The 18,831-nt window shown below is 47.9% G+C and overlaps 7 protein-coding genes across 7 annotated transcripts, besides 1 other annotated feature; 4 read left to right on the forward strand and 3 right to left on the reverse strand.

Moving 5' to 3' along the window:
* Nucleotides 1-459: 459 nt before the first annotated feature.
* Nucleotides 460-534: a sequence feature (Short protein (TRV_05952, EFE39359.1) was converted to a misc_feature.).
* A 65-nt stretch (nt 535-599) lies between these two features.
* TRV_05953 (uncharacterized protein) lies at nt 600-1,758 on the forward strand (the record flags this gene model as incomplete). Its single annotated transcript, XM_003019938.1, has 3 exons — nt 600-722; nt 801-1,316; nt 1,453-1,758. The coding sequence occupies 3 exons, from the start codon at nt 600-602 to the stop codon at nt 1,756-1,758; spliced, it is 945 nt and encodes a 314-aa protein (XP_003019984.1).
* Nucleotides 1,759-2,550: 792 nt separating this feature from the next.
* Nucleotides 2,551-4,485, forward strand: TRV_05954 (uncharacterized protein; the record flags this gene model as incomplete). The annotated part of the gene is made up of 2 exons (XM_003019939.1): nt 2,551-4,218; nt 4,285-4,485. The coding sequence occupies 2 exons, from the start codon at nt 2,551-2,553 to the stop codon at nt 4,483-4,485; spliced, it is 1,869 nt and encodes a 622-aa protein (XP_003019985.1).
* A 430-nt stretch (nt 4,486-4,915) lies between these two features.
* Nucleotides 4,916-7,880, reverse strand: TRV_05955 (uncharacterized protein; the record flags this gene model as incomplete). Its single annotated transcript, XM_003019940.1, has 4 exons — nt 4,916-6,782; nt 6,832-7,073; nt 7,133-7,634; nt 7,696-7,880. The coding sequence occupies 4 exons, from the start codon at nt 7,878-7,880 to the stop codon at nt 4,916-4,918; spliced, it is 2,796 nt and encodes a 931-aa protein (XP_003019986.1).
* A 439-nt stretch (nt 7,881-8,319) lies between these two features.
* On the forward strand, nt 8,320-10,092 carry TRV_05956 (uncharacterized protein; the record flags this gene model as incomplete). Its single annotated transcript, XM_003019941.1, has 6 exons — nt 8,320-8,367; nt 8,415-8,444; nt 8,642-8,804; nt 8,871-9,181; nt 9,262-9,770; nt 9,912-10,092. The coding sequence occupies 6 exons, from the start codon at nt 8,320-8,322 to the stop codon at nt 10,090-10,092; spliced, it is 1,242 nt and encodes a 413-aa protein (XP_003019987.1).
* A 129-nt stretch (nt 10,093-10,221) lies between these two features.
* Nucleotides 10,222-11,554, forward strand: TRV_05957 (uncharacterized protein; the record flags this gene model as incomplete). The annotated part of the gene is made up of 3 exons (XM_003019942.1): nt 10,222-10,234; nt 10,401-10,847; nt 10,920-11,554. 3 exons carry the CDS (start codon nt 10,222-10,224, stop codon nt 11,552-11,554), a joined length of 1,095 nt encoding a protein of 364 aa, XP_003019988.1.
* A 240-nt stretch (nt 11,555-11,794) lies between these two features.
* TRV_05958 (uncharacterized protein) lies at nt 11,795-13,191 on the reverse strand (the record flags this gene model as incomplete). Its single annotated transcript, XM_003019943.1, has 4 exons — nt 11,795-11,896; nt 11,952-12,621; nt 12,657-13,006; nt 13,150-13,191. 4 exons carry the CDS (start codon nt 13,189-13,191, stop codon nt 11,795-11,797), a joined length of 1,164 nt encoding a protein of 387 aa, XP_003019989.1.
* Nucleotides 13,192-14,773: 1,582 nt separating this feature from the next.
* Nucleotides 14,774-18,827, reverse strand: TRV_05959 (uncharacterized protein; the record flags this gene model as incomplete). Its single annotated transcript, XM_003019944.1, has 2 exons — nt 14,774-14,820; nt 14,963-18,827. 2 exons carry the CDS (start codon nt 18,825-18,827, stop codon nt 14,774-14,776), a joined length of 3,912 nt encoding a protein of 1,303 aa, XP_003019990.1.
* Between the last annotated feature and the right edge of the window lie 4 nt (nt 18,828-18,831).

An 18,831-nucleotide genomic window follows, 5' to 3' on the forward strand; every position in this document is an offset into this window, starting at 1 on the left:
TATACCAATTATTCTCTTCTCACCGCTGTAATTATATTACCTAAATGTAGATACTCCCCCCCTTTTCTGTCCCAAGGACACACATAATACACACATACAATGAGCCGCTCCGTCTTTGCCTCCCTTGTCTCCAAGGTCTAGATGAAGCTTGTACACGGCAGGCTCAGCCAGGCTTATCAGGCAGTGTTAGAATGAGGCTGCCCTGCTGGGGGTCATGGTGTCACTACTACAATGACAGGGCTCTCACTACAGTGTCAGTTGGTTACTGACGGAAGTTCCCGAGAGCAGCTTTGTTCATCTTTGATGGTTACGTAGATGGCACTACAATAGACAGACAGCAGCATATCAAGCATCTTGGTAGAGCATGTCCTTCTTCACTGCACCTGTAGTTTGCTAGGGCTCTGCGCCGAGTAAGGCCTTGAAGGTGAGGATGTAAACATCTTTTGGTGACCTTTTTCTTCATCCTTTTCTTTCTTCTCCCTTTTTTATCTCTTCTTCTTCTTCTTCTTCTTTTTCTGCAAATTTATTCTTCATCTGGCCATCTCAAGGCTCCTTTTCTCATATTGCACCGTGATAAGCTCCCAACTCGTCCTCTCAGGATGTGCTTCGGATGTGTTCCCTACCGCGCCCTGGTGGTCGAGGACGATCCCAAGCCAGAGGCGAAGAAGCCCAATAGGCAGTGGTACATGGTACGGCCTGGAGATGGATTCTACCCTGTCAATGTAAGTTCCCAGCTGTGTGTGCACTCGCCTTTTATTCTACTGAGGCAAAGGATATAATTCGAGGCAAAAGCCCTGCAGCCTAAGTCTCAACTCACGTCTTTCTCTGTTTTCTTCTCTCCCTCTTCACCTCTCTCCTTCGCTACTCCTTCACTTCTGCTATCCACAGCCAACAACAGCCGTCTTGTTCCCTCTGATACTGCGAGGCTATCTCAAGTCCTTGTCTATCACCTACAAAGCGAGTCAGGGATCATTTCATATCCATATCCCTTTGCTGGCGCCATGGGCCAGTTCTTTCAATATGGCTCTGTAGATCCGAGCCGATCGAGATATTCAACTTGTCCGCAGGTTCAACCTGGAAATGAGCCCACTGTCTACACATATGTGCCTCCTCAGCTGCAGCAAAATATCCAGGTTGGCACAAGCAATCCCACTGGGCCTCCTCCGCCACCACCACCACCACCAGCAGCAGCTTCGGCCACTGTCCTGCCAAACGGTTGTCTTAATGGAGGCCCCCCCGGAACAGCCCATTCTGTCTCCCAAACCATTCAATTCGGACCGGTTGGATTGACCCAGCATATTTCAAATGCCCATATTGTATTTTGATCTTTTCATTGTTGCCCCTTCACTCTACCATTCCACTACCTAACCTGAGCTGTTGTGTTTGTCTCTGATCTCCCTCCTAGTATAAACATACTAACTCCCATCACAGCAAGCAGGTCAAGCGATTCAGGTGCCATACATCTCCCCAGCACCTCTTCGCCCGGCCTACCAGGTTCCAGCAGGTACAGTTCCCTGGATTGGCCCGACTCGCGCCGAAGTTGACGCGCAGAACATTGCAGTTGCCAGAGCCACTGGCGCGATGAGGCCCCAGAGCATGGTGCCTTACCGCCCAGCTGAGGGTCAACAGTGGTGGTGCCGCGAAGTTGATGGCTCCTACACCCTTCGAACCACGAATGACATTATGGAGAACTTGCAACCAGGATATTGGGCATACTCATCTTCCGGTTATCCTTATTTCATTCGCCAGGCTTCCTGAATGCTGTTTCGATGAGTCATGATGGTTTGCTCTTTCATAAGCTAGGTTGGTCCGCAGTGTCTCATGAAAGCTGACTGTCCCTGGCTAATACATCACCGTTTCATACGCCATACAGGTAGCAGCGTGAATCATCTGACACGAATTATGTTAACGAATCTTTCCTTGAGTCATAAATCACAAAACTAGGAGAGCATGGAGTTGAGCAAATTTTGTCACTAGATCAGGGAGCGGTGAGAGAGATTACGCGGTGACATTTCAATATCTTCTGGACGGTTTAAATGGGTCTTTGTCTTTTTCTTTCCAAACACAGCCTTGCTCGAGCTCGAGTCACACAGCAGCTCTGATCGGACATCATGTGGCAGGCTTCCTTTATTAATGTGAATAACACAACCCACGAGTATTCTAAACTTTTCACGAATTAAGCCGGGTAACCAGATAAAATGGTATAACAACAACAGGATGAAAAAAAATGTAGACACCTCGCAGTATACTATTGCTTCTCAAATTAATGGTATATCACTTATTCAACTGTTCAACCCGTCATCAGCGACTGCTTTGGTACCAAATTTGATATTGAACGTTGGAAGTAAAGTTATTACGTAATATATTTACACGGCATAAGTATATTCCGCCTGGATGAGTCAGCAGGAGTTTTTCCGACGGCGCTCATGATGGAAAAGCTTCAAAATGATGATACCTAGTTGGAAGAATAGAAGAAACAAATATCAAGCTTGATATCGGATATTATTTTATCTTTGTTCAAGTTGATTCTGGGTTTGATATTATAAGACAATGGCCTCCCTTAGCGAAGGGCTATTCAAGTCACTCCCAGCGCCAAAATACACAGGTGAAAATGAGGAGCTTCCAGCACACGCTCAACGACGCGGACCAAGGGTAGTAGGTGCTGATGCCATTGATGAGACTCAAATAGTGGTGAAGGTAAGTGGTTTTGTTTCATGCTTTTTCATGGGCTTTGGCTCCCTCTGTTCTTCGTTCGTCTCTAATGGAGTCTTATTCTTGCAGAGGGCTGGCCCGCCACCGTATGGAAAACGCGTAGGATGGAGACCGCGGTCGCTGGAAGATTTTGGAGACGGCGGCGCATTCCCTGAGATTGCTGTTGCCCAGTATCCCCTCGATATGGGCCGCAAGGATGCTGCAAATAAGTCGAATGCTCTAGCCCTGCAAGTCGATGCTGAGGGTAAAGTCAAGTATGACTCCATAGCAAAGCAGGGCCATAACGAGAACAGAATCGTACACGCATCGTTTAAGGATTTGATCCCGTTACGGCAAAGAGTGGACATGGGGGAGATTTCTCTGGACAGGCCTTCACAAGAAGAAGTCAATGCGCAGATGGAAAAGACGAAGGCTGCCCTTGAGAAATTGGTTACCGGAGCAGTTTCGGCCCAGAAACCGAAGAACGTCGCCACAGGCAAGAGGAGCGAACCTACATTTGTTCGATATACCCCTGCAAACCAGATGGGCAATACCAACCGCAAAAATGATCGGATTATGAAAATTGTGGAAAAGCAGGTTGATCCTCTTGAGCCTCCGAAATTTAAACATAAGAAAATCCCACGGGGCCCTCCGTCACCACCTCCGCCCGTTTTACATTCTCCTCCAAGAAAACTCACTGCTGAAGACCAGGAAGCGTGGAGGATTCCCCCACCGGTATCAAATTGGAAAAATCCAAAGGGCTACACGGTTCCCCTTGATAAGCGATTGGCTGCTGATGGTAGAGGGTTACAAGATGTTTCGATCAACGATAAATTTGCTCAATTCGCAGAAGCGTTGTTCACTGCTGATCGACACGCTCGAGAGGAAGTAAAGCAACGAGCACAGATGCAACAAAAGTTGGCTGAGAAGGAAAAAGCCAAGAAGGAAGAGCATCTACGGCAGCTTGCCCAAAAGGCAAGAGAGGCAAGAGCTGGAGCTTCTAGCAGTCGTAATGAATCCCGTGCCAGATCCAGATCCCGCAGTGGCAGTAGAAGCCCTTCCCCATATTCTTCTAGATCACCTACTCCAGACGAGGAAGACGAAGCTGTCCGAGAACGTGAGAGGAGACGCCGCGAACGACGCCAGGAAGATGAAAGAAAACTACGTCAGTCTAGAATGGGCGCCGAGCGCCGTGTTCAAGTTATGGCCCGGGAACAGAATCGAGATATTTCCGAAAAGATTGCTTTGGGATTGGCAAAACCGACACAGAGCAAGGAAACCATGTACGATTCTCGACTTTTCAACCAGACCAGTGGATTGCAGAGTGGTTTCAATGAGGATCAACCCTATGATAAGCCTCTTTTTGCTGCCCAGGACGCCATTAACAGTATATACCGTCCTCGTGCTCAAATGGATGATGATGATGAGAATGCTGGAGGAGCAGAAATGGATCGAATAAACAGAGGCAATCGCTTTGAGGTCCTAGGGCGTGCTAAGGAAGGGTTCAAAGGAACTGAGGACGCTGAGGTAAGTTCTTGCGAACCAAGGTTGGGTTATTGGAGCAGGACTAATATGTTTCATTTTCAACGCCAGGCTCGCGAAGGTCCTGTGGAGTTTGAAAAAGATACCGCGGATCCCTTTGGCATCGACGGAATGATTGCCGAAGTTACTGGTGGTCAATCTTCCGGTGGGCAGAAAAGATATGGTATCCAGGAGGCGGAATCCAGTCAGAGAGGCTCAAAACGAGCGCGAGTAGATGACGATGAAGACGATGACCGCCATCGAAGGAGATAACCCAGCTACGATTAACGCACCATCTCGAATATTCATCAGCATACCTCAAGTATGCGTCCAAGTCATGACTCGGCATCTTTTATAGGCGTATTTTGGCTTTAGGTAGTCGTTTCTTCTTCACCCGGTATGCATTGGATTCCCGTTATTTACGTGCCAGCCAAGGGCACACTTTAATACCCATTGCTTTATGTATCATCTACCAATATATTATCGTCCGCCTCTTCCACTTAAATAAGCCTCTAGCACAAATCTAATACATTGCTGAAAGCTGAAAACATACTAGGATATTACAGAATGCTTTTGATACACAAAACACCATTTCGCCCAAAGACAAACAGAGCCAGGTCTATATACTCGTAGCACGGGAACCAAATAACATATGCGTGGCAGCGCTCGGGAACCATCAAGACAAGAAAAAGTGTCTAGCCTTTTATTCCAATCCGATCCAATCCCCATCACTATCATTAGCTTCCTCTTCACCCTGCTCTTCCATGGAAGTGTTTTCTTCCTTAGGATTCTCCAGAAGCAACCTGTTCGATTCGTTAGAAGTAATGTTCTTGGCTCCGGGTGCATAGGCGGGCTTTGAAAGAAAGTATTCCAAAGTATATGAGTTCTTTTCTGCAAGTCTTTTCAAGTCATTTCGAATGCCATCAATGGCTCGCTGAACAGATCTTAGCTCAGCAGCAAAAGAGGCTGCGTTATTCTTAATGTAGCGTCCTCTTATGCTTAACAATGCTTGAATCCAAAGTAAGTTGAATTCCAAATGGGGAGTTTCATCGGCTGCATTGGCAACGAAACGGAGTAGACGGGTTACATATACTGTGGGAATTGAACGGACAATATGGGGTATCTCAGAAGGAGGTATAGATTCGTAAACTGTTCTGATGAGCTCTGATTCATTGAGGCGGAATGCCATGATGATGGCTTTGAGGAATGAAGAGTCAGATGTGGTAGTTTCTGATGAAAAGTCGGAGGGTTGGGATAAAGCCGCCTTCTTAGCTGCTGCAACAGTGGCCATGATACTGTCTGGTGTAATAGAAATATCCAGGTCGAACGGATCGAAGACCACGTCATCGTCAAGGCTATATATCAGCAGACCCTCCGTCGAAGCGGCGCAGAATGATCTCCCAGTGGGTGAAAATGATACCGATGTGACGCGGACTTCAGGGCGAGTTGTTCTCGCTCCATCATCTCCACGACGAGCCCCTGGTAATGTCTTATCTTTTCGGTCCTCAATGTCAGATGCCTCGCCAGTTTCGTCAATTAACCCCTGAGGTCCGGCTTCGGTCATGTTTCGACTGTTTAGAAACTCTTGAGTTCCATCCAATGATGTGTTGAGTGACACTGTGAATTTTCTGATCAAAGAACTTGTGCCAACGTCGTAGAGGCAGATATATTTACTGTTCCCACCAGCTAAGAGACATGTACCGTCGCCGCTGTAGGTTATAGTTGAAAATGATTTTGTGCCAGCAGAATTTGCGGCGGTGCGTCTGTCGGTTATCTTTCTGCCACCAGACACGTCGCGGCGACCATCAATACCCGACTGCTGTACAGCATCTTCGACGGACCAGAACGTTAACTGACCATCAAGTGTCGACGCTGCAATCTGCTTTCCATCTGGTCTGAACGCTACACATAGGACGTCTGACTGTAGCTGTAGCGGTTCACTGGTCTGGCTCCTCCCAAAAATACTCCATATCCTGACTGTACGATCCCAGCTGGCGCTGACAACATGGCTTCCATCTGCCGAGAAGGATAATGACGATACTGGTCCTTCATGCCCCGATAGTTGATCGAGGAGCTGACCAGTCTGTACAGACCAAATATGAATGTCGAATGAGTCCAAGGATCCGGCGCATACAATTTCACCACTTGGGTCGACTGCCAAGGAAGAAAAGGATAACCGTGAAGGGGCAGTAAAGGTCTTGAAATTCCTATATCGTACAAGATCCCATGCTCGTACTGAACCGTCCAGGGACGCTGTGAAGAGCACATTTCCACGTTTCGTGAATTCACATGCTGTAACACCACTCTTATGTTCGGTGAAAGTAACAATGCAAAATCCAGTTTTGATATCCCAGACCTTAATTTTGCCATCGTCAGCCGCAGTAATGATCTTTCGGCCGTCAGGGGAGTAAACCAGGGCATTCATGGAATCTAGATGGCCCTGTTGTTTCAAAATATAAGACTCTGATTGCCACTCCCATACAAGCAGCTGACCGAGTTTTGACGAGCCAAACGCGAGCCATTCGCTGGAGCTATTGATAGTAACGCAATCAATGTTGCTTTGAGAGACACTATAAACTGTTAGGTTGGGAGTGATGTTAAGAACAAATGTACACGTACCTTAATAAGTGGAGTTGGCTGAAGCTAGGCATTTCCCATAGGCCAAATATTCCATTGGAGAAACCAACAACTAGAATGTTAGCTTTTGCGTGGAAAGCAGCACAGTTTACTTTGGAGCCGCTTTGCAAAAAGTAATCCTTTTTGACAATTCTCCACCGCTCGTCAGTACTGCTACCATCCTCTTTCATTCTCGATACATAACCCCAGCGGAACAGAGCACCGTCCTTGCTAATGGTATATATCTGATTCGAGCATTAGTTTCTTAGTAGCTTTGGTTGAATATCTCTCCAATATTACTCACAGACTCCTGGTCATGGGAAAACCAGGCATTAATAACCCCATCACGGTGTCCAGCCAAAGTTGTTGGTTCAAATCCCTCCTCCGGATCCACACTCCATATCCTCGCAGTTAGATCTTTCGAAGCAGTCAACAAGAATCTTGAATCGCTGGACCAATGAATGTTTTGTATTGTGTCGAAATGGCCGGCTAGATCTCGGTGAAGCACAAAAGGAGCAAACTCTAGCTCACCGCTGGTGCCAGAGCCTGGAGTAGACGGTGTGCACCATATCTGCAGCCTCCGGCCGACCCCCACGGCAAAATGACGACCAGAGGGTGAAAACGAGAGCGCGCTGACAGCGGATTTGAACGTAAAATAATGGATGGGCAGTCGTCGCGGGAAATTGGTCAATATAGCTCTGCCATTCTCGTCGATTGAGAGCAGGAGGTTGCCTCTGGGAGATAAATCAATGCGGGCAATATTTGTCCGGTGTGCGAACGGGAGGGTATAGGAGGTGTTTCTAAGTCTATATATTAGCTAACCAGACAACCACAGAATCAATTGGGCACTGCAGCTTCATCACTTACTGGACCAGGTCAAAGACAGAGACTCGGTTCCCGACCGGAGAGAGCAGACAGGAGCCGTCGGGAGTGAACAAGAGATTCCCTTTGCGATAGACGGTCCCGAGAAGATTTGAAAACTGGCGTGAAATCAGCAAGCTACTACAGGCAGTGACGGCGCAGAGTCTGCTCACCTTGAAATCCGTCTTCATCGTCTCCGGTATAAGCGTATCCTCGCCGGCGCACAGCTTCGTCGACCTTTTTCCTCTTTTTCAACTGCCCTGCCTCTTTCTTCCTGCTCTTCTTTTCTTTTTGCTGCCGCTTAATCTTTTTGATATATTATGTAATCAAGATAACCGGATCTCGGAGGCTGAGATAATCCGCGCCCAAAGGGGAAACTGACACGCTATTCCCCTTCTGGCCTAGCGCAAAGTCGGGGCCCTTTTTTTTCACCCCCTTGTCCAAATTAGTAAGTCTCAACTCAGGGGCAGAAGGGGAAAGAAGGAAGTTCAACGCAAAGCAAACAGAAAAAAAAAGCGACGGCGGCTCAAAGCAACAACCTCACCTTTCATTCTCTCTTGACACTCCTCACGCTCCCTCGCCCTTTGCCGTATCTCCTCCCTGCGGTTGAACTGCCTCACTACCCTCGCAATGGCGTCGACTACATCCGAGACCGCTTCGCCAATTGGCATCGCCAATGTAAGTTTTCCCGCAACTCGCTGGTAAGGAGCATGGATCAAATATAGCTGACCATTCGCATAGTTGCCCAACCAACGGTATGAGACTACAGAGGCCTCTTTCTCCAAGCATGGAGAGCATCGACTGACTTGGATTCAACAGACACAAGATTGTCGCGAAACGGGGTGCCGCCTTCACGATTATGGTTCGACTTATCTCTTCCACCCCCCCCTTTTACTCCGAAGGATCTGTACCGAAACCCAAGAGGACCTGTTGACTGATGGGTACAATATAGGTTGCTGGAGAGTCCGGATTGGGCAAAACCACATTCATCAACACTCTTTTCTCGACCACGATCAAGAACTATGCAGACCATAAACGCAGACACGCTAAGCAGGTCGACAAGACCGTTGAGATCGAGATCACAAAGGCTGAGCTCGAGGAACGATTCTTCAAAGGTATACATGCGGTTTGAGGGCTGGCATATCTAATATAGGGTCGAAGCTAATCCGTTCTTTCTACAGTTCGGCTGACCGTTATCGATACTCCTGGCTTCGGCGACTACGTCAACAACCGTGATTCATGGATGCCCATTATCGAATTTTTGGATGACCAGCACGAGTCCTATATGTTGCAAGAGCAACAGCCACGCCGTATTGACAAGATCGATCTCCGTGTCCACGCTTGCCTGTACTTTATCCGCCCAACGGGCCACACCCTCAAACCACTAGATATCGAGGTTATGAAGCGTCTCAGCTCGCGCGTGAACTTGATTCCAGTCGTCGCGAAGGCCGATACCCTAAGCCCTTCTGATCTTGCCCGTTTCAAGCAGAGAGTGAGTACATCATCATTTCCTACTGCTCAATGCGCCCCCTGATGTTGAAAATTTCTCCAGCTGACAGTTTTGTGTAACAGATCCGCGCTGTCATTGAAGCTCAGGGTATCAAGATCTACCAGCCTCCGGTCGAAGAAGACGACGAGCAAGCCGCCCAGCATGCCCGCAGCTTGATGGCTGTTATGCCATTCTCCGTCATTGGTTCCGAAAAAGACGTTAAGACTAGTGATGGCCACATCGTTAAGGGTCGCCAGTACTCCTGGGGTGTCGCCGAAGTTGAGAATGAAGATCACTGTGACTTCAAGAAACTCCGCTCTATTCTCATCCGAACACACATGCTTGATCTCATCCACACCACTGAAGAGCAGCACTACGAAGCCTACCGAGCACTTCAGATGGAGACCAGAAAGTTCGGAGAGGCCCGACCAAGAAAGCTCGACAACCCCAAGTTCAAGGAAGAGGAGGAGAACCTACGAAAGAGATTCACCGAACAAGTCAAGATCGAGGAACAACGATTTAGACAGTGGGAGCAGAAACTCATCGCCGAGAGAGACCGACTCAACAAGGACTTGGAAACCACCCACGCAGCGTTAGTTCTACCCAAGCCCGGCTTTACTAGATGCACAGCTGACTTTCAATTAGGATCAAACAACTCGAGCAGGAACTCGACCAGATGCAGGCTCCTCAAGTTCGCAGTCATGGTCGCCGTTAAATGACCGCTATGGTTTAGTGAGATACGGGTGGATGGCTTCTTCCCTTCTAGGAACTCTCTGTCTGCTCCCAAGCTTGATTCTACTTTGGACGGTCGATGCTCGACAGGCAATGTAGTGGTTTCTGGGTCGTTGTATACCCGTCTTCCCCTTTTATATTTCCCGGAGCCAGCGATTCTTGCCAACCCATTTTCACCCTAATGTGTTTCTTTACCCTTCTTCATTCCAAGATCATGTTTTTCTTGCTATAAGTTTTAAATATCTTAATTCCAACAATTGACTTTATCGACTCCACAGATATGTTGTTGCTATAATTACTTTAATCTCTCCATGTACCCAGGTAGTGAGCTAAAGCGTTGAGCCTGACTAAACCGACCATTTCTCCCCTCGCCCAGTAACAGGATAACAAGAACATCTCCCAACGCCTACCAACCACCATACACAGGTGGACAAATGTCGACGTCCACGAAATTCCCTTCAACTCTTCTTCATACTCTTAGAACTCATAGTGGTACGGAAATATCTTAAGCGACTGCTAAGCTACAAGAGTGGTGTTGTGACATTCTGCGCCTTTTGCAAGGCCACAGGTGGATCATATACTAACCTGCCTCACCTAGGCCCTGTGAATGCCGTTACCTTCTCCAGTTCGCCAGGAACATATCTTTTGACTGGATCCTCGGACAGGTCTATTCATCTATCTCGCGCTCTGCCACAGTCTTCTCCCTCATCACCTCAGATAACAACCTCACCTATCCAACGATACGAAGCACACGGATACTCAGTGCTAGACATAACAGTTAGTGCAGATAATGCGCGCTTTGCCAGTGTAGGAGGAGACAAACAGGTCTTCTTATGGGACGTGGAGACAGGGAGTACTATAAGAAGATGGAGTGGCCATGCCGGACGAGTTGAAGCTGTTGCATTTGGAGGAGAGGGCGATTCAGTAGTAATATCTGGTGAGCTTCGCCCCAGACATATCTCCGTCTTACGTGAACTCTTGAGCTAATATGCGCCTTACCATGGAACAGGAAGTGCTGATTCGGATGTGAAGATATGGGATACACGGTCCCTAACATCGAGACCAATACAGACACTTACTGAAGCCACCGATACGGTTTCTTCGGTATATGTCCATATGTTGACCAGCAGTATAATCACAGCCAGCTACGACGGTCGTATCCGCACATATGATTTAAGAGTTGGCGAGATGAAGGTGGATGTCATGGCCCATCCTGTTACAAGCATACATTGCTCTGCGGATGGGAAAGCTATGCTTGCCTCATGTCTTGATGGACGAATACGGATGGTCGATCGTGACGATGGTGCGGTTCTCAAAAGTTTCGGTGATGGGAATCCTGATCCGTCTGAGGAGAATCGTGGTCCTATATACTTTAATAAGGACTTACGAATTCGGTCTACCTTTGCTAAGGGAGATAGTGTAGTTCTGAGTGGCAGCGAGACCCCAGAAACAAGGTCCAGCGGAGACTCTACCCCGGCAACAATCTTTGCATGGGATGTCTTGACTGGTAATGTTATTCGGACTGTGCCGGTGGGCACTAATATCAAGGTTGCCAGCTGCGTTGCATGGAATGAGAAAGGCTCATCCTGGGCTGCGGGCTGTTCCGACGGTATGTTCGGAGTGTACAGTTGCTCTATGGATTAAAGTATTTTGCTAATTGATTTTTGCAGGAACTGTCAAGGTATATGGATAGCTTGGTACCTCACTGCCGAAAATATCCTAAATCAACGAATATTCAAGAGAGGAGCATTGTTTTTATATACATGATCTCTGCACTCGTCTAGCTCTAACCCCTGAGCTAGGTTTTAGGTCTGATTGTTGCGCTTGGTGTTTTAAATCATCATGAAACCTCCCAGATAAAAACGCTCAGTATATAATGCAATGTTAAAATTCTGACTCCAAACACTCCATTGCTAACTCAAGCTCTTCCTCCCGGACAATAACATTCCCAGCACGGGATGTACTAAGAAAACTGGTTTCTAGGTCCTGCTGCCGGTCAGCTTGAGTTTAGTGGTAAATATGTCCATGATATTTTACTTACTTTGTTGTTACCGTTGCCTTCCCGACGTGTACCTGCAACCAGTGCGCTTGCTACACCCGAAACAATACCAGCAGCTTCGAGGGGCAGCTCCCGCAAGTCGAGAGTGATAGCAATTAGGATTTCGTCCTTTGAACCTAGCAATAGATTTGTGTCTTCCTCCACTGGTGACGACGGCTCTCTATCTGGGTCACTCGGAAGAGAGAATCGAGGCAACAGCCGCTCTTCCAGGAGCAGCGACGGAGCGGGATCTGTGGCTGCTATTGTCAGGGAGAAGAATTGCGGGTTGTCGTTCAGGAGGGCGGATATCAAGTTCGGACGGAGAATAGAGTAAGATTTTGTCCCCGTGTATTCTCTATAATGTGCCGCACACTGAACCAGACGCAGGGATCGATCAGCCTGCGGTCGAACTTTGTGTTGCTGGAGCGTTTTAAAGGCCCGTAACTGAAGCTCTGATACGCTGCATGGGGGTGGAGTATCTGGCCTGGAGTTGGGGAGGTGGATATTTGGGGATGAGCCACGTCTACTATCAGGATCTACTGGCCCTTCTTCAACGTTAAACCCTCTCTCAACGAAGGTCTCTGTGACTTGTTGCTTTGAGTGTTTGGGGACAATAATATAGTCGGAGAAATACGTTGATATGAAGAATATGGATCTTTTCACGTCAGCACGTCTATGATACAGGGGAGCGGTTGGACATCAACTTACATCCCGGCCATTGCAAGAGGACTGGTGAGTTCTACCACACGTTGGCCGGCATCAAGGCCCTGTCCTTCTACCTGCATGACCAAATAGTCTTCTGAACTGATTTGAACTTTGCCATGTGTCGATATGGCTGCTCGTTCAAATCCTTCTACCATTGGAACGAAGTAGAGATTTGCGAGTTCTCGGGAGCAGATGATGGAGCATTCAATCGGGGTAATTGATATATTCACAAAACCAGCCGAGTTTTTGGGCGCTACTTCGCTCTCTGCATCATGGAAGAGAAGACGAAGAATCGGACTCACGAAGAAAGGATATAAGTCCAACGGAATGTGTATGAGGACTAATCTGTCGTCCTATACGGAGATCAATGTTAGTCATGAGTTCAAGAGCACCTCCTATTGCTGATATATGAAATGACAAGTCCTCGAAAGCCCAACGAATGTTGAGCCTTCAACGAGGATAAAAAGAAAGGAGTGTTCGGACAACCTCTTCGTACCATTAACAGGACTTCAGCCGAAAACCGAGACCGGTCAGTCATCATGGATATATGTTCCGGATGACACTCTCTGGAGTTACAATATATTTGATAATGGACGACTCCGGACAGCACATGGACTCAAGACCGGCAATTGCGAACTCTCCAACTTTGAATCTGTCCGGGGAAATTGTTGTTGGCCGTGGAACCTATGAGGATATGTCTGGCCACTCATACGGCTCTGGGATAATACAGGATCACACAAAGGCCACAACCAGTTAAACGATAGAAACGACGAATTTATGAGACGTTGCTCAAAGGCTGTCCCGGCTATTCTGAACCAGAACTCTCGACCCGAAGTATTACGGAATGAGTCAGTCCGCCGGTTAAATAGTTAAGATAAAAGATAAGGAAGCCGTTTTTGACTATTCTCAGGGGCGAAAACTTGATCGGTCGTTTCTTTTTCCTCTCTCGCCTTTTTTACTCTTATTTTTCTTATTCTTCTCCGAGCAGAGTTCATGGCCTAGAACTCGCGGTGAAGGTTGGGGCTTTTTAGATCTTATACGTGCGGCTGGCATCTTGCGTGGAGTTGCTACTGCATGGTCAAGATAACTAACTAGATCGCAAAGTTTTTTGGGTCGCGATGATATGCAGCTGAAAAAGCCGCTTCTTCTAGTGACGTCACCGGGGACAAGAAGCACACGATCGAGATACAGATGGCGATGGCTCGTATTCGAGGAAGATTCGCAGCTCGAATAACTAGTTAGCTCGTTACCGTTCGGTACTCCGTGGTCGTCGTGATAGGCCCCGGATACAGGGGGCAAGCTCGAAGAGTTATAAGTAACGAGTTAAGAGAAGGGATAACTAGATCTCGGCGGTTCGGCAGGGCCAGTTTGATGCCCCGTTTTGGGTGCCCTTACATATGTACGATGGCCTACGACGGTAAGCCTGCAGCTGTGGACTGGCGAAGGAGAACGGCAGACGGTGCCGAGTGATGCTGCAAGTCAACTGCTGCAGGAGAACGGGCAATGGTTTAAATTCGACGTGAGATGGGTGGCGTTCATGCCATCCAACTAAGATGCACGGGAGATCCTTGCTTTTAAACCAAAGAAGGACTGCCACGTCCATCCTGATCCAAGTTCTTTTTCTTTTGCCTTTGAATTTATGTCTCCATGTGACATAACAGCTAGTTATCGATGCCAATTATCGTCCTCGCTGGCTTCGTTGGCTCGTCCATTATGCTATACACTGGCCATCTCATGGCAGTTGGCAGAAAACACTCCCAACACCTACGAGAACAAGTTACTAAACAAAAATGCACCATCCATTGATCCGGTAACACAGTGGAAGCTTTGGCTATTTATTCCTCATAATGTTACATCCATCAAGCCGCCGGAAAGAAGCAGAGAAAGACAGGGCTAGGCTGTGGTCTCTCCAGTGCTTGCACCTGTATGTCCGCCTCTGCCTCTTCCCCTCCCAGCTCGGGGCATGCTACTACTCGCGTACCTTCCCCGGCCCCGTAGGCCGCGACCTCGTCCGGTAGGCTGGTTCAGGGATGCCGGTGGTGGGACTGTATTATATGGTCGAGGCCTGAAGTTCGGGTTGTGGCTCACGACGCCGGCGTCCGGATTCATGCTTTCCACATTTACGTAGCCTCCTCTTCCACCGCCGCGGCTCGGCGGGCCGTTACCCCTGCGTGAGTTATGCGAATTCATATTATTGCCGCGACCTCTGCCGGACCCATGTGCACCCTCAGGTGTTGTATGATTGCGAGTTGGTAGGGTCCCTCGTCCTCTACCGCGCCAGTTAGAAGCTGGTGCACCGTTTGGCTTACCGTTGGAGGGTTGGCCGGTGGCAGCACCCCGATAGCTGTTCACAAGCGGTGGTGGAGTTGGCTCATCTTTCAGCTGCCCCATGCCACTCATCGCTTGGGGAGCAGCAGCCCTGAGAGGTAATTGCTGTTCTCGGGCCTGTTCCTTGTTCTGCGCAGTAGCACGAGATAGCGCAATCAGTTGTTTACTCGTGAGATTGAGAACTGATGATGAAGGGACGGTTGAGCCGCGGAACGGCGAACATCTGTCTGATAGAGTGGTGCCACTCATAAAGGAGACGTCAAACAGCACGTCAAGAAGCAAGTTCCTCGATGTCCGTGTCAGACCGACAACGGTGCCTCGTGAAGCAATTGGAACCTTTCCGGAATCTTGTGCATAGAGCACTCTGTCACCAAGCTGGAAATGTTGGTTGTTGAGACGGTGTTCTGCGTCTGCAGGTTTTAACAGTGCATTGCGTGGCACTCCTCGAATCTTTTGCGCCACTGGGGTAGGCCGACTTTGTGACAGTTCATCAGCAGACTTTTCAATCGCCTGTACAATGCTAGAATCAAGTTGTTCAGCCTCGAGTGGGACGCGCTCAAAGCTCTTTGACTCGATTGATTTAAGCCACGCCTGGATCTCCTTGATCTTTTCCTTTGCAATATCGGCAGGGTAGAAATCACTAGGCTCAAACAGGTCGCCCTGGGGTTTCCGTTGGATACCAGCAATGAAGTCTGGAAATTTGATCATGTAATCCTGTAGGAGACCAATGGCTCTTTCACTGAACTCCCATCCGGAGTTTCCTCGTCGCGAGTAGCCAAGCACTTTCAGCTTCTTCGCTTCGAATTTGAGGTTGAGTCCAAGGTTGACTCGTGTTCCGTCCATATTAACCGAGAAAGACGAGGTGATTTTAGCAAGTGTAAGAGGGCTGAGCCGCAAGTTCCGCGCAATAGCGAACGAAGGAGTATACTTTGATAGCTTTTCAGCGTTCAAGACATGTTCCCTTCCGAACTCCGGCTCTTTCCCCTTAACTGCCGAAAGAAGACCGGACAATTTCCCATCCTCATGTCCAGTAACGTGCACTGGAGCACCATAGTTATACTCACCCAAGAAGAATGCCCTTGCGCCCTCTGGGAACTCTTCCTCAATAGGAACTGCTTCTCGTTCAATGAAACGGAGATCCTCACTCATAACTGAATCGACTATAAGCTGGGCAGCGTATTCCGTTTCGACTCCTGGGATCTCTGTAAATTCCTTCACCGTGGCACCATCTGGGGTCTTCTTCAGACCCTTGAGCATCTCCACACGCACGATCGTTTCAACATCACCGATGACCATTCCAAGGCGTTTGCTGTAATAAGACTCAATCTTTTCTGCCTTCTTCTTCCATTGACTGATTTGTGTTGGAGTGTGTGGGATGGGCACAACATGTTCTTCACCATCAACTTGAACGTAATCGAACAGTTCATCCGAAACACACACCACTTTTGCTTCCTGTAGGAACGGATATCCAACATGTACTCTCTTCCCTAATTTGGTTTTCGCATCCGCAGTATTACCTCCGATTTCAGGATCGGAAATAGTAACGACCATGCTTTCGTTACGACTCTCCTGTTGGAATACGCATACTCCGTGGAATCCAAGCTGCCCTGTCTGTTGGAGGGTCTGCAAGCTTGGGAATCCATATAAAGCCTCCGCTCCGATTTTCACGCCTTCTACCAAGCCCACATATGGGTCCAGCCCTTCCATGGTAGGCAACTCAAAGACGTTTTCGATGCAGCGACACCGAGAAACGTCTGGGAAGATACCGGGAAGGGAACTGGGATAGAGAAACTCAACATCAGGCGAATATGTAAACTTAAGCGTCACACCAAAAGTGTTTCTCGCTTTCTCATCGGGGGTCAACAAATGTTCCTTTGTTGCCATGGCCTTTAGAAGCCGCTCCTCTTCTATGAATGGGATTTTCACCACTGCTTCCCATTCCATCTTTTTTCCGTTCATATCAAGTTCAAAGTCCCTGGGATAGAAGTCGATGATAGGGGAGTCGGGACTCGTCATCAAACTGTGGAATGCTACGGGAACGATCTTCTTACTTCGGTCTGGTAAGACACCCATCAATTGCTGAAATGGGAAGAAGGGTTGTCCAAGTTTGAAGTCCACATCGGCTCCTAGGCCGAGATGGATATCTGAGATCATAGGAGCATAATGGTAACGGTAGAACCATGGCCACGATGCAACACCGCGATAATAATAGAAGAGGACCCACTGCAAGCCCTGGACGTAATTCTCTGTCAACTTTCGCATTTCCTCTGTATTCTCCAAACCCCAACCAAATTTCCCCTTATAGTATTTATCCTTCCAATCTTGGAATTTCTTCTCATACTTTTTCTCGGCAGCCATCTGGGCGTCTTCAGCTGTGACCTCTTTGACTTTTGCATTTTCATATTTCTTCAAGACACGCAAAATCGCAATCTGTGATTCATCATCGTCATCATCTTCATCATCGTCGTCATCATTTGTGGGTAACTGGACACGCAAGAACCGTTCTTCATGTTGATTCAAAACAGAGCTCCATTTCAGGTGCAGGCTATCTGCTAGCTGTTCCACGAACTTTCGATCTCTCGCTGGTAAGGAAGGAGATAAATCGAGAGGCACCGGCTGTCCGGCCTCATCCATTGGGCGATGGGTGACATACTTCTTTATCCGATTGAAGATATGTTTTTGTGCAGGGGTTATTGTAAGCACGTTGGGCTTTTCTGGCAACGTTGGGGTTTGGTCGCCATCTAGGGTTTTTGATTTGAGCCATCTGGCATCAGAATATTCAGCTTCAAAAAATCGAAACTCGACATCTGACAAAGCTGCCAACAGTGTCCTCAGCCTCTCCATGTTGATTGTTCCATGTTCATTGACATAACCACCCAGTTTCGGTAAAACATCTTTATAAACCTTGAACATCCACGCCAAAGCGCCTTCATTTATATGTAGGTTTGGAAGGTTGGGTAAGAAATCGTTTCCAACGAAGAAGGCCATTAGGATGAAATCATCTATAATCCGTTCCATATCAAAGGGAAACTGCAGCGCCCCATCTAATTTCAACTCCTGGAATTCCAGCTCCAGATATTCCCGAACAATGCAAAGGTGAAGCAAATAAAAATTCTGGTGTTCAAGTTCCTTAGATTTCTTTTGACTCTGTCGTCCAAATGTCACTTCTTCTCGGAGCAGACAGAAGTGAGGGTCATGACTCAAAAGTCCCAGCATGATTAAGTCTGCATCTAGACCGTACAAGCAGTGACGCATATTTGGGTCATACTCCGGTTGAGCCTTTGCCTGGCGAATGTATTCCATGATTTTGTGCTCTCCTTCTCCAGGGACTTCATGGCCGGAGAGAACCACCTCGACACCTTGCCACTCAGCATCTTCCGACACTTTCTTGTTGATAAAATACTTCAATTGTTTCGTAAGTTTGGCCATGAACTCGGTTCCTGGAGTGATGCAGTTACTGTCGAATGCATCTTCCTTTGGCATCTCTACACCTTCTTTTATGGCCTTCTCCTTCGCAAGTTCGGCATCAAGGGCGGTACGGAATCGTCGAGCACGCTGCTGGTTCATTTTGGCACGGGGGGCCACACCGTCGATTGCCATGAAGAATAGTCGTTTTGGCTTGATCTTCCCAAAGAGATGTTCAATATAGTTGAAAATGGCGATAAACATCTTATCTTCTGTCATTCGAAATGTCGGCGAGTCCGAGTCCTTGTGAGTGCAATTATGGATGATTCCGTTCATATCGAGGTAGAGGCAGTCAAACTCTGGAATCCGATTCTCCGCGATAAGTTGTGATATCGCAGGGTATCGCTCCGAGAGCCATCTGAAGAATTTTGGGACACCCATGGCT

Source organism: Trichophyton verrucosum, assembly GCF_000151505.1.
Source record: "Trichophyton verrucosum HKI 0517 chromosome Unknown contig00655_1.f1.exp, whole genome shotgun sequence".
NCBI classification, from domain to species: domain Eukaryota; kingdom Fungi; phylum Ascomycota; class Eurotiomycetes; order Onygenales; family Arthrodermataceae; genus Trichophyton; species Trichophyton verrucosum.